Consider the following 15,131-nt stretch of genomic DNA (forward strand, 5'->3'; position numbering starts at 1 on the left):
AGTGAGACAGGCTGCAAATCTGTGGCATGAATGTGCTTGTCACAGCGACTGACTCCTCTCCTCGCTTCCCTCTCTCTGCAGATGGAAATGACAAATACGTGCTGTTCTCCGTGTGACCAGGTAGGGGCAGTGTTTTTTGTGCTTGTCGTATAATAAGTCTCCAAAAGTACTTTCTTCCTGTTGATGACATTTGATTTGGAAATTTTGATAGAAAAACATGAGCACATGCCAGACGGAGGTCATGCCCTCACTGTTCACAGCACCAAACTACTCGTGCGCCGTGGAAATAGTGTAGGAGGAATCGTCCCATCTCCTGTGTGGGCTGTGTGACCAGGTCTGTCTGTCGGCAGCCGTGTTTCATGAGGAAGCGTGATGAGAGAATCGCATGCCGCTGCAGTGGTTTAAGCTGACAGGGTGTACGATGGAGGCACCTGTGTAACTTGGAATCTCAGGCACCGAGTGATTTGCTTAGATAGCGTCCTCACTTGGAGAGCTTCCCTCTTGCGTGGTCTTTGACCCAGCAGGTGTTATTGTGGGAGGTGGGCACCCTCCCCAGACAGGCAATTTGCTCACCTTGAGGCCCAGTCACAGGTGTGGCTCCCACGTTGGGACCCTCAGCTCACCGTCCTCGGAGCGCAGGCCCGACCTCCAAGTGAAGGGCTGCTCCTGGGCTGGGCCTATGGGGACGTAGGAAGATCTCTCACATCAAGCTGCGGGACAGGTAGGGGAACTCCAGGCCACTGTGTCGTCCTGCGTCCTTTCTGATAAAGCCATAGTGTAGGCTGCACAGGAAGGGCACACAGTTTTTGTTTGTAGCTCATTAGTTTCTGATTGTATCTTTCATGCGTTTGAGGAAGTGTGCACTGTAGCCTCAAGTGAAGAAAGCTGAGAAGAATGCATTCAGCGTACTTTAAGTACTGCTTGTCAACACTTTAAATGACGCTTAGTGATAAAATTTGAATTCAAGATGGCAGACATTTGGGAGATTAAGCCTCTGCCAATCAAAAATTTACTGAAGAAAGATTGGAAATTAGGACCAAGTTTTTAATTAAACCAGTCTGGTCGACATTTTTAAATTAGAAAAGAAATTCTAAGAAAAGTTACTCTTGTAATATTTTTCTAAATTTATGATCAACTATGTTTTTTTTCATATATCTAAACGATATGGTTAGCTATTTAATGAGTAATATTTCCATAAGTGTCTTCAAGTTAATACAGGATTCATTTCATATTCTTATACATGAAATATTATATTCCAGCTATGCTTTGTGTTTCTGACACAGAAGTTGTCAGACTTTTCCACTGAGGACGTACCTGTCCATACTTCACACATGAAGCACATCTTCTCTGGATTTATTTACTGAGGCTGCTGGGAGAATGGACCACATCGGTCCTGTTGTCTCCAGGAATAATTTGCCATTAGAAATTGGGTTTCTGTTGGCAAAATCAAAATTAGCAAAATGCCCGCGAGGTCCTTTTTAAAATGAATGAGAGGCTCCCCTGAGTGCATGGGCGGGAGTGCTCCGGCGGTGCTCCAGCGGTGCTCTGGCCGTGCTCCGGCAGTGCTCCAGCGGTGCTCCTCCGTCTCGTTCACGGTGGGGCAGTTCTCTCTCCTCTCCTGTGACTGTCCTGACACATCAGCCACGGTCAGTGGTTCGCACACAGTTAAGTACAGAGCAAATGTGAGCAGCCCTTATGCTGAGAACATGCCGCTGTGATGTGCAGTTTCCATGGGCCTTGAATTTGATGTGTTTGGAAGAACACCGAGGGTTCTCATAGGTGCACTTGAACTACTTGGCACCACGAGAAGCACTCGTCTGGAAATCAAAACATGTTTTATTTTGCTTTGAATTTAACTCCTCTTTCTCATTGCCTCACAAGAGAGAATCGTGAATTAAGGTTCAGAGAAACTTAAAACTGTCTGAGAAGCAAACTCCCACTAGAGACAGAGAACATTCAATGAATAGTGGTTCAAACACCTTGGAGGCAATGGGATAACCTTGCTTTTGTTTTAGTGAAATGTTATCGCATATTGAACCTCATATGTGCGATGTCACTCTTGGCAGCCTTATTTAACTAAAACCTGGATTCCGATCCCAGCTAATCCCTTCTCTGGTGGTGTAACGTAAATAAATTAACATCTGAGTCCTAGTTTTTCATCTATAAATGAAGAAAGTCTTACTGAGTAATCTAAAGTCTTTTTTTAACCTTAAAAAGTTCTATATAACTTTGAATTTACTTGGGTGTTTGAATTAGTTTATTTGGAAGTAAATATTAGAGCCTCACTATGTAGAATTATTAACGAATTACCCCCACCATATCTTTTTGCGCTTTCGGTAGAGGATTCTTTCACATTTTCTCCCCAAATTAAACATTTTGTATGTATTATAGTTTATATTTATGATGTTGGACCCTTCAAAGACAGAATTTTAAAAATCATTCTGGACAATTACTGATTTGGTGTATAGCAAATAAATAATATTTGAATAAGTATTAAAAAATAAAGATATTTGACAACCACTGAAATTGGCCAACAAAAACCAAACAGGATTAGAAGGATAATACAAAAGGCATAGGATATACATTTTTAGACTCTTACATCTAATACATAAAATGACTGTACAACTTGTTATCCACACTGGGTACTTCTTTCTGGGACAAAGACCAACCTAAAAGTGACACTAAAACAACAGGCACAGATTTTGAATTGTCCCAAACAAACCGGAACATATGTCTACCCAGTATGATAGCAGATAGCTCTGTGTATTTCCAAAATAAATTTCTCCTCAAAAGCCTGAATTAAAGGGAGATGTGGATGCCTTAACTACCAAACAAATACACACACACAAAAAAAAAAAAAAAGAAAGAAAAAGAAAGAAAGAAAGAAAGAAAGAAAGAAAGAAAGAAAGAAAGAAAGAAAGAAAGAAAGAAAGAAAGAAAGAAAGAAAGACCACCCTGAACAACTCTGGTAATTCTGACTACTTCTGTATAAAGGAAAAGACCAGCTGTTCTGTCATCATCTGATGGATGCTGAACTAATTATCTTGACTCATTCAAGTGAGGAAGAAAGAAAAAGAGTTTCCTATAGAAATGCCATCAGAAAAGATAAATGAAAATATGCTTCTTTACTATAATGGTTATGTCCCCTTAATTTAATTATGGTGATACAATCAGATAAGTGTTCATAAAATTATAATATACATTTCTTGGGCTATGTAAAGCCATTAGAAAATTCATAATGTAAAAGATAAAATTCGCTCTCCTTCAAGTTATTTATGAACTGCATATACCTAAAAATACTTCATAAATCAGCCACTGTTTCCAATAATAGCTAAGCTGTAACTTATTTATCTGCTAATTAATGTAGGTGGAATCCAGCTGCATAGGGAATTTCATTACATTCACATCCAAGTTGCAGACATTTCCGATTATTAACCTGTGTGTCGCCCTCTTGGCCAGAAAAGGAGCTCGTCCTTCACTCCTCCAAATAACATTCCTGTTGGATGACGTGCCGAGCGCCCTTCACCAGATACAGGAAGGAACAGACTGTGCAGTGCTGGATGGGCAGGCCGCAGGTTAGAGGACAGGGCTGGGGAGAAACAGGCGCTCAGCCCACGGCGCCCCCCAGAGACCTAGAGCAAGTGCCATGCTGCGTCCGGTCGGGCGGCAAATCTGTGTCTGGACAAGGGCAGCCCTGAGAGGGTGCATGCTGCCCTGGTCAGCCTGGGACGTACATGTCCAGCCTTCTCTCCTAGCTCTGTCCACGGTAATAAATCCAGCTGTCCGTAATGTCTGTCTTCCTGGCGTCTGCCTGACATCTGTCTGTCTGGCATCTGGCATTGCATTTGTTTCTATGTGGCTATTACTGCCGTGTCTTAAGTTCCTCCAGGTCAGGTTCCCATGTATCATTCTTGTGAAATCTAAACTGCAGCACTGCAGCGGTTAAGTATTTCATGAAGAGAAGGAGGAGGGTGGGAGGCTTGGCAGTGTTTGGATATGTGATTAAAAACTTAAAGGAAAAGGAAAGAGTGCAGGTTTTGTCCTTCCCTACAGGCAGAAGAACTCTTGAATCTCTTCTTCCCCTTTGTGAGTCTAATTAGAAGCAAATTCAAAGGCTCTGGCTAGTAGGCGTTCTCACCAGAGGAAACACGTGTTGGGCAGATTTCCAGGAGCCCCGCAGCACACTGTGACAGATGCAGAGAGGGGCGTTTTGTTTCCATTCCTACTGTTTTCCTTCTGGATTGTGATTATTTTCCGTTCCCCACCAGTCTGCTAAAACAGCTAGTAAAAATGAAACGTGTCTTATCCACCATGTACAAAGAACTCATAAAACTCATGGTAAGGAAACAACCAACTGAAATGAAATATGTTTAACAATGGGAATTGAGCACCATATTATGATGAAAAGAAGTATTGTTAGTGTTATAAACCCCCCCAAAATATTTATCTACGTGGCCCGATCAGACAAAAAGGGAAATAAATAAATCAATTCTATGTTTTTAAATAATCTATGTACTTGGTTTCAAACCCACAAGACGTTTAAGGAATCAGTGATACTTGGGTGTCTGCCACGCATCACTGAAGGACACGTGTCATCTGAACAGCGTGTTGTTAGTTGGCTGCTGCCCGCCAGCGCTCTCAGTGGGGTGCCTGTGTCTCGGCACTCAATCCCAGCACGTACCATGCAAGGGCATGCTAGTCCCCTTCTCCGGTGGTCAGGAGAGTTCTGTGTGTGCGAGGACACGTATGAACTACAGCTGTCGTCTGCTAATAACAAAACTATACAGCATCCAGCTCTTATCACACAGATGTGAGGGCTTAGAAGTTCACAGCCGTGCATGTGAGTGGCCTCAACACCAGGCCCGTGAAAATGCTGACTGTTCAGCCATGGCGAACGTTGTCCCTAGCATGACACACATCAGTTTTCTCTCCCTCGGCAGGAACAATGTAGAATATCATCTAGCATCTTGACATATGAGGTCTTTCACCAGGCACAGGAGGGAAAGCTGTCAGTGATTTATCAAACAAAGAATGGTATCAGAAATGGCCTACCTGGAGCCCAGGAGTAGTCATTGCACTCGCCCAGACAGCGGCCATCACGGGCACTCACGTGGGCACCACTGTCTGCGGGACGCCCCCCCCCCCCGCCCTGAAACAGCTCCCAGGACAGTGCATGTCCAGAAGTGGTTACCATGACCACGATAATGTCCTAACAATTTTGTGCAAGTTGCTTTAAATATTTACTACCTAAGAATATGTTAGGGTTTTTTTCTTCTTAACATGACAAAATGAGGAAGTGGAAAAATTAAAATGAAATGACTCTTACCACTTACTACAAAATATGTGTCCCATTAAAATTTTAGGCAAGATGCACAGGGCTTTAGCTTAATATATTGAGTATGAACTCATGCGCTGAATTCTTAAGTTGTTTGACTGTTTCCATTAACTTTGAATCATATTCTGATTTGCATTGTTTGTATTTTGTGTCACAGATGAAATATAGTCAGTGCCAGCTGTAGTAATCTAACATGGTCATACTAAGTTTGCTGTTGTCAGGAAGTTGAACTGAAGAAACAATTGTCCCACGTTTGTCAAGCTTACGCTTACTATAGAAATGGAAAATGCAGTTAGTTGTTTTTGCCACTCACAGACAAGTGTGTAACACTAACACTAATGGAATGAAATGAAATGCTGTGTTGTACGAGATACTTGGAAGGTACAAGTTGAATGTCGCTGAGTGGTCAGCACTGGCCACACCAGAAGTGGTCAGCAGCGCGCGTGTGCAGCCTGGCCCGATAACAAACTCTGGATGTTTCAGCGGGATGTCACAGACTCTTGTCTGCTGCTTCATCTGGAGACAGACCTGGGGCCCCGGCCCCTCCGCCCCAGGCTGTGGCTTTGGTGTGCTGAGGTCGTGGGAGGATGATGTGTTTGGTGGCTGTCTGGCTGCCCCTGTGACAGTGCACAATTGTCAGGGCTTCTAACTTTCAAGCTTTCCCTCTGCAGGTTGTGCACATGGGTTGGGTCAGTGAGAGGCTCGAAGAGGCTGACCGCTCTCAAACCTTCAGGCCCACGTTCCTGGCCCTAAAAGGCCCCTCCCTGTACATGTTCTGCACCCCTCCGGTAAGGACACTCTGACATTCCCGGGAAGGGTGCTGGTGAGGAGAAGCAGCCAGACAACCTGGGTTTGGAAGAGACCAGGCTTTTGTCCCCTGTCCCTCCATGGTTGGAAGGGTTCTGCTCAGGATTCACTGGCTTTTCTGCCTCTAAATCCATAGATGAATCCATTTCTGTCTTTCACTGGGAGATGGCAGCCTCGCTCTGCTTACAAACCTGCGCTGTTGGAGTTGGGGGTTCAGGAGGCCATGTCTTAGAGCATCAGTCATGCGGTGGGAGAACTCCCAGAACAAAACAGACAGACCCTTCTCTTCAGGCATTTCTGAAACATAAAAGCTATTCTTTTCCCTCACATCTTCCAAGGTTTATTAAAATAAACAGCCCGATTTAGTCTGGTCCATCATGTAAATTTTATGCTGAATGCTACAGTTTGCATTTTATTTTCCAATTCCCACAAACACAGCTCACTTCGAACTGACTAAATGTGTCGTAATTGTTTTTAGCAATATGATCATTTACTAACTTAAAGTAACGAGTGGGTGCCCTGCCTAGAAGTAGTCTGAACATCAGAACTACAAACAACAAAACCTGTGCCTTCATGTTCTAGGAATTTGAATGCAAGTTCTGTCGAGCATTGATGGAGCTTTGTGCCATTAAAAATAAGTGAAAGGATTTCCTTCTTCTTAAGGCTGGATGACATTCCACCCTGTGCATATGCACATTCCCTTTACTCACTCATCCGTCAGGGGGTGTTCTGGTTGCATCCACGTCCTGACAGTGGAGAAGAAAACTGTCGTGAACATGGGAGTGTGGATAACATGAGATGCAGATTGCATTTCCTTTGGATAAACACCAGAAGTGGAATTGCTGTGCCATATGATGGTTCTAGCTTCAATTATTCTAATCTTTATTCAATGTGTTGTGGTAACAGTGGTTAGTATAATAAAATTACATAGGTTTGAAGTGTACAATTCTGTATCACATCATCTGTACATCACATTGTGTGTTCACCACCGAGTCAGTTCTCCTTCCATCACCACATGTTTGAATCCTTTTTCCTCATCTACCACCCCTTTCCCCCCTCCCTCTGGTAACCACTGAACTGTTGTCTGTGTCTATGAATTTCTGTTCCTTTATTTGTTTGTCTTGTTTCTTTGTTGCTTTCAGTTTTATATCCCATATATCAGTGAATTCATATGGTTCTCAACTGTTTCTGTCTGACTTAGTTCACTTAGCATTATAATCTCAAGATCCATCCATGTGGTCACTAATGGCAGTATTTCCTCTTTTCTTATGGCCGAGTAGTATTCCATTACGGTGGAAAATGATACTCCAAGCAAATATTTTCAACCTTTTGAGGGACTTCATGCTGTTTTCCAGAGCGGCTGCTCACTTCCATTCCCACCAACAGCACACGAGGCCCCTCCCACCCCCACTTCACCAGCACACGTCCCCTCTTCCTTTGGCAGCTGATGGAGAGGTGACGGCACAGGTCGCAGTGCAGGTTTCATGGCTGTTCTCTATCTTCAAACTCATTGCATTGTATACATTAAATGTGCACCATTTTTTGTGTCAGTCATATGTCAACAAAGTTCTTTCAAATGTAACAAAGGGACAAATCAAGTTCCACATTCAAACATAAAGACAACACATATTTGTTTTAATTGGTAAGGATAGTTTTTTTGTACAATTAGCTTTGCATTTTGGAGTAATTTTAGATTTACCAGGAAGTTGCACATGTGGAAGGAGAGTCCCTGTGTTCCCAAATGTTAGCTCTTCCATAGCGGGTGTGTTTGTTAAAACTAAACTGCTAACCACGGTATAGCACCATTAAGTAAACCCAGCCTGGGGAACCTGCCCAGTCCCCCACTGAGTGTTTCTTTGTCCCCAGCTGCCGTCCAGGCTCCCATGTCACAGTGACACACCAATGCTGTGGTTTCCTCACGTGAGGCGTTCCCTAAATATTTGCATAAATGATCACTGAATGCTCCTCAGGACAAATGTAATAATATTCGTTAACATTTATTGCTAAATGTAAGATTATATGGTTTCATCTCACAGGGTAACATTAGAAAATAACTAGGAATTTAAAGACATGAAAATGACTGTGAATAACCCTCCATTGAGGCTCCAGAGAGGATGATCGGGGACCCGAGAGAGTGGCCGTCAGTGATCAGGTCTCATTAGGCTCCAGCAGGGGTGCATCGCCTGCCCCTGCGAGGACAGAACAGGCTCTCAGCTGCCCCACCCCCGCTCCCGGTGCCCACGTCCAGCTCACGCCCCTGAGGACTCGCAGTTCCCTTGTCCCGTGTTCAGGTCTCGGTATGTGATTTCTCCTCGTGTACAAAATTCTAAATTATGAGAAAGGCTTTCAGTATTGCATCAAATTCCATACCTGTGTGAGCAAAATACAGTTTAATCCACTTCCCTTGGGAGTTTCGATGTCATGAACAGAAGTTCTTATTTGTGGGGGCAGAGGGCACCTCCGCAGTCATGCGATGGGTAATGTAATTTTTATTAATGCCGGGTTTTGCTTGTTCATTTTAAAATCCCCCGGCCTACTTTCTTGGCAGCACCGCCCGCCCCAAACACCACATCGTACAGATAAATCACCGCCCTCAGCTGTTCAGATTTGGCTGCAGTCAACTCCCCTTGCACTCCTGTCAATATTGTGCTGAGAAATTCGAAATCTGTTCAGATCTCTGCTCTGAGGGAAAGGACTGACCGGTGAACAGAAGTGAACAGAAACCGACAGGACGCTGTGTCCCCTCCATGCCCACCCTCAGCAGTGGCGGGTCCCCGGGACATAAGCGGCTACCCCCACCCCCGCTCCTGGGCCCTGGTGAGCCAGCTCTCATACCCTCCTCTGCTTGTTTAGCTCAGACATCTTCCAAATGGCAGTGCGTTAGGCATGTGTGGAATACACCACCTGTCAGCAAGTGGCATTGGTCCCTGTGCCCCAGGCCTTGCTCGCCACTCAGGCCCCTTGCTCTCCAGGGCAGTGGTTGTTGCTTCTGAAATCTGGACCATGTTCTTAGCCTTTTCTTAACACTCGTGTCAGAATGTTTAAATGAATTTTTAAAGGCACAAAGATTCTGTGGCAAATGTTTAGGAAAAACTGAAAGATAAAGTCCCATATTGAGGGATAGTTTCTGAGGTCCATCTGTTGGGACGGTGTTTCCTGCAGGCCCCCCCTGGGAGCTCAGTCACCCCTTATTGGAGCTGTCCCCGGCAAGCTCCCCCTAAGAGCTCAATCCCCCTCCTCCTCCCTCCTTATCAGGATGACTCCTGCAGGCACCATAGTTAGAGGCCTCCCTGGCAAAACAAAGTTGAGGGATCACAGCTGCTAGGGACGGATCTCCCTGGCACCCCGGCCAGATTCTCCCCCCTCCCCCAACCCGGAGGCCTGGCCCTATAAAATAAAGCGCCTGACCCCAGTCAGTGCTCAGTTCTTTGGGAAATACCCCACTGGGCCCACTAGTGTAATAAAGCTGAGCTCCTTGCCGTCTGGGAGCCGCTTGTGTTTCTCCTCCTCACCGCTTTTCCACAGCACATCAAGAGGAGGGAAAGGGATGGAGTGGAAGGACAAGAGGAGAAAGGAAGGGAAATGGATGGGGGAAAGAAGGGGAGCAGCCGGGGGTGTTCATGCTGTGAAGAGGAATCAGCCGTGGGGGGCTGGCTTCCCAGGGCTTCCAGGGCACAGACCAGGCTGGAAACAAGCCACGCCCCGGCCACGCCCCGGCCACGCCCCGGCCACGCCCGGGCACGCCCCGGCCACGCCCCCACCCCCGTGCACTCCAACTGCCTGAGGCACAATAGTTCTGATTTGCAGGTTGGATCTGAGAAAGAATGGTGCAGCTCTTACGATTTCAAACATCCTTAAAAGGTGTTAAGAGTTATAAAATTAATTTTACAGCATTAACATAAATTATATATAGCTGTTGCCTACGAATATACAAGAATTAGTAAAAGCAATTTTAAGACTGTCAATTAGGCAAGTATGTGCTATCATTTAAAAAATTTACCTGTAAATAAGTAATTTAACTGAAGATTTGTAGACTAAAGAAATATTACACGATTATGTATTTAACACAGAATTAAATTACCCTGTATCACCGTGGGGCTACATATTAAGTTTTCCACAGTAACATTGAAAGATGCCAAGATTACATCTTATAGTTTACAGTTTCTGCTATGTTTTTAAGTCAAATGCGGTTAAATAACATAGAAAATTGTCAACTGTCATTATTTGGAAAAAGCAGATGTTTTCACCCCTTTCTACAAAAGAAGTGCATCCTGAAAAACAGTGACCCTGTCATTTAAGGGAATTATGTCACGAGCCATCGAGTTTACAGAATAAGGAATTCTTGTGTAACATGAATAGTGATTAAATGCGCGTCTGCTTTGTAAATACAGTTTCTTAATCCACAAGCCCCTCTTCCTGCGGCTGTGCTTCTTCCTCTCCCTTGAAAAGGTGTCAGGCTTTTGGCCTTGAATTGTTTGCTTAGGAGATGGCCACCGAGGAGAGGCCACCAAGAGCACACTGCACAGACAAGTGGCCGGGAACATTCCTCAACACAGGTTCTGATCCACTCGGTCGGGCTGGGGACCTGAGGAGATGCCAGCCGACAGTGCTGCTGAGCTGCTGGTCCCCACGGCCTCACGCCCTGGGAGCCCTGTTAATGCACCAGTAGAAAATTACTTAAAATAAACACCAAGGTCTCTGGGCCCTACTGCCCACTTACTAAACCTGAACCTGAACCCCTCGGACGAGCCAGGGACCTGTGTCGAGTGAGCTACAAGGTGACACCTGGCTGCATTCAGTTGAGTACAGAACTCTGGGAATGTCCTGTTTCAGAACTTTCAGTTTTGTCACTGTGCTACTATCAAACCTGCAGTTGGAACTTTATTTCCTAATTATTAAATATATACATTTTATATTATTCACAATGTATACATTCTAATATACATTATAGTATACATTCTCTTAATCTAACCTAAATTTGATCCTTAATTTAGTCTTAAAGGAATGCAAAATGAGTTCCCCAAAGGGTATCCACTACGTGTAATTACAAGTACATGTGTCAGCGATGTGTGTGATGCGGGCACGCACACCGTCAGCCGTGAACACGCACACGCCCGTCACCATCCACAGCCGCCCCGAAGCTCAGCGCCCATTCTCCACTGCGGACGCAGAACTTAGTAAGATGCAGACACACTGACCCACTCCCTGTTGTAAATGTTCCCATTCTCCAGCGACACGTGGATGTGTCTTCATGGTGCATTTCAAGAGTTGTCAAGCTTTATTGAGATATAACTTGGTAACAAAATTTTAATGCATTTAGAGTATACAATGTGATGATTTGATACATGAAACGATCCCACAATAAGTTAATTATCACGTCCATCACATCACATGGTTACGTTTGGGGGGAAGGTGTGTGTGTGTGTGTGGAGACTTAAGATTTATGCATATGTTCTGTATTCTTGCAGGTGAGCATATTGGACTGGGTCCGAGCAGAAAAAACCTATAACCTCTGTGAGGTGCTATTTAAAGTTGACAAGGTAAGTGTCTTTGCACAGTAGATGCTTCTGTGTGATAAGATGTCCCTTTGGATTTAAAGTGTGAGAGAGACATTTGTTCAGCACTGTTCATTGAAGCAATAAACTAATGTGAAAATCTGCAGTCATTTGCCCATCATGTCCTGAAAGTTGTCACCCTGTTGCTTACCAAGGTAGACGGACAGACGGACCATGTATGTGCACATGCGCATGCGTGTAACAGGGACGGTGGTTTAGTCACTTCCAATCACAGTGAACTATTCCAGGAATTTCAGTTTGTTGTTGTTTTTACCAAGTCATTTCCAAAATGTGTGTAAAAGCTTTTCTTCCTTAAGCCTGGCCTGAGCCGACCAGAGTGACAGCCCAGACCTGGTCCTGTTTGGGGGGATGTGTTCCTGGGTACAGAAGGCGGAGGTTCATCCCTAACACGCACGTCCAGCTTTCAGAACAGTCCTTTAGTGGGAAGTTTGCAAAGCACTTAATCTCCCACGAGGTTGGTTTCCCTGTTTTCCCCCTCCCCGTGTACGGAGAGCTGCGTCCCCCAAGGGACGGGCCTTGAGGAAGCAGGAGCGGGACGGCCTGCTCTGCCCTATGAACACGTTAGATGTAAAGACAACATGACGTGTAGGTGCGCACACGCCACCGAGTGGAGCACGCCTAGGAACACGTTACCTCATTGCTACGACTCCTGACATTGCTCGGTTTGCACAGAACTCCTGGTAACGCTGAGTTAGACAGGTTGGGATGTTGAACCTGAATGAAAAAATGTGGGAAAGAAGTGAAAACAAGTCATTGTCACCAAGTGGACTCTGCTGAGCAATGGATCGTCACTTGTCAGATATCAGAGGACCTCTGTCTCCCCAGGGGTGTCAGGCTGCCCGTGGGATTTCTCTGGCCCGCGGTGACTGGGGCCCAGACCTGTCGTCCGGTGTGGTGTCTGCGTCTCCTGCTGCACCGTGAAACAGATGAGAAAATGCACCCATCAGCCGGATCACCACCGTGACTTACATTACAGACAGGCCCAGGGCATGTAATTCAACCGTCAGGAACACCCCTGCACAGAAGCAGTGGCTGTTTCCTCTCCACATAAGGACATTCCATTTGAAACTTTCAGGAAAATTAAATTTGCTCCTGTGTTTGGCAGAGGACGTGGTGACAATGTCTGTGTTCCCCGAGTCCCTCCGGCGCTTTGCTAAGCCGTCCCTGCTCGTCTCCCCACCTGAGGACTGGCCCTCGGTGTGTCCACGAAGCACAAAGTGGACAGAGATTGCCAGGCCGTCCCCTGGAGGTTTACCTGGCTGCAAGGTCGGCCAGGTCTCGTTCTGGTTCACTCGCCAGACACTGGCACCCAGGAGCCCCCACAGTGTCCACCAGGAGTTTTGTGACAAGCTGTCCAGCCCCATCTGGTGCTGTGTGAATAAGCAGGAAACGAGGGAAAGTCCTAAAGTTTCCTCTGATCCTGCCACGGCCACAAGTGCACCCATCAGACTGAGACAGACACGGAAGACTTCCAGACCTCTGCATGGGGGTGAGGGGTGGGGGGACGGGGGGCTCGATTCCACGGAGCCAGAGGCAGGGTCCCTGAAAGCTGGGTGCCCTGAGGTCCTGGGCCCCCCGTGTGTGCTAACAGGCCCAACGTGAAGGAAACTAAATTTTCTTGACTCTTCGTGGTAGGATACAGTTTTGTGACTTGGAATCACCTCATGAAGATAGGGCCCTGGCCTGGGGTGGGGGCTATTTCTTGACTTTTATGTTCCAAAGGGATGGTCCCTGGGTCCTGGGGATAGACAGCCCTGGGAGGCAGAACTGGCAAGTGGCTTTTAAAAGATTTGCATCTCAAAGGGGCAGAGAAAGGCTTCACAATAATGGGTTGTGCTGCACAGGCTCAAAGGCGGGGTCTCGGGTGGGCCTGGGCGGAGTCTCGGGTGGGCCTGGGCGGAGTCTCGGGTGGGCCTGGGCGGACAGCAGTCAGGCCGAGGGAACGGAAGGCAGGTTGGTCACTGGGCACTCATGGGTCCTTTCTGCACATCGTCCCCTTTACTTAACTCTGTGATCAGTCACTCCAGCCTTTAGGTCGTGTTGACACATTGCAATCTGCAGAGACTGCGTTACTGTTTTAAAACGGAGCTGCAGGGTGAGTGGGGAAGGAGCCACACGTGAGTGACTTATGTAGCATTTGTCACCCATGGTTCTCTGTGAGGCTGCACGGTTTGCATTCTGGAAAAGAACATGGTCTATGAAATCCTTCAGCGTTTCATGGAATTTCTCAGGTTGTTCAAAAGCTACTTTGAATCCCTCCCTTTTGTTCCTGAATTTAGAGCTCAGCTCACTGACTTGCCAGTTCAGGAAGTCAGGAAAATGTCACCGCTGTCACTGCTCATGAAAGAGCTCACTGCCCAGAGCTGACTCTGCAATCACAAGAGTCAGATGTTAATGATTTTCCATAAGCCAGTGGACATTTCAAGGATCGTCAAAAGACCGCTGAGAAATGTTTAGAAATCTAATATGATCTTGTTTAAGTACTCCATTAATTACATTACAAATTCGTTAAATTACGTGTGCAGAGACATTGCATGGAAAGGAGATAAAAAACCCAATCAGATGACAAAAAGGTAGTGATCGTATTAATAGAATTCTCTCTCTTTTGTATTTCCTGCACTGTTACTATAATTGTTCCAAAATAAATAAATAAATAGAAGCAGGAAAAAATCGAGGTAATTTAAAAGACAGTCCTTTTGTTTTCAGAGGAGACCCTGAGCTGGTTTGTGTGTTCTGGATGTGGTGAGGGCCGTGGGGCAGCTGGAAATGTAGCTGCAGGGAATGACCGCTGACCGTCTGGGAAGCGCTTAGCTGAAGGTCAGACACCACGTCTCAGTCTGCACCAGGGCTGTGCCTCAGAGACCCAGTGTTTTATGTAAGTAGAGTCGGAGCTAACGACTGGTCGACACAGGTTTTACCTGTGCTGTCACTTAAAGCCTGAGGCAGACTCTTTCTTACGACCCCAGTTTGTAGCTCCAAACCTAAGTGGTTCAGGGTCATCAGCTAGTAACTGGCAAAGGAGAGTCTGCAGTCTGTCTGCCTCGCTCCAAACTGGCTCATCTCCTGTGAGAGCGCACAGCGCCCTGACCAGAAAGGAAGTGCGTCTCCGTGACGTGACGTGAGCACTACCAAGACGCCCTCTCCGGGGTTGATCTTGACACTTAAGTCCAGTGGATCAGGCCGGTCACTAATGCCTGCTGGTCCCGGTTTGTGATACGCAGTCCTGTGAATGGGGTGGTTTTGTGTCTCCCCGTCTGCGGTGAAGACCCTGGGGCTCCCTCCAAAATTGAGGTGCAGCCTCTGTCCCAGGTTCAGTGGGTACCAGGAACATAGGCACCACACATGCACACACACATGCCTATGTGGACACACATCACCTGTCTATGCACATACACACACCACCTGCACACACG

The 15,131-nt window shown here is 46.1% G+C and overlaps 1 protein-coding gene across 2 annotated transcripts in view; it reads left to right on the top strand.

Annotated features, from left to right (window-relative positions):
- Positions 1 to 15,131, top strand: part of SNTG2 (syntrophin gamma 2) — a 155,052-nt gene that overhangs the window by 103,759 nt on the left and 36,162 nt on the right. For both annotated transcript variants that reach the window (XM_074331613.1, XM_074331614.1), the window contains exons 11-13: positions 82 to 120; positions 6,007 to 6,123; positions 11,611 to 11,682. In XM_074331613.1, the coding sequence (XP_074187714.1) occupies positions 82 to 120; positions 6,007 to 6,123; positions 11,611 to 11,682 (228 nt within the window). The remainder of the gene's footprint in view (positions 1 to 81; positions 121 to 6,006; positions 6,124 to 11,610; positions 11,683 to 15,131) is intronic.

The sequence above is a fragment of the Rhinolophus sinicus genome, linkage group LG05, assembly GCF_036562045.2.
Source record: "Rhinolophus sinicus isolate RSC01 linkage group LG05, ASM3656204v1, whole genome shotgun sequence".
Taxonomy (NCBI): domain Eukaryota; kingdom Metazoa; phylum Chordata; class Mammalia; order Chiroptera; family Rhinolophidae; genus Rhinolophus; species Rhinolophus sinicus.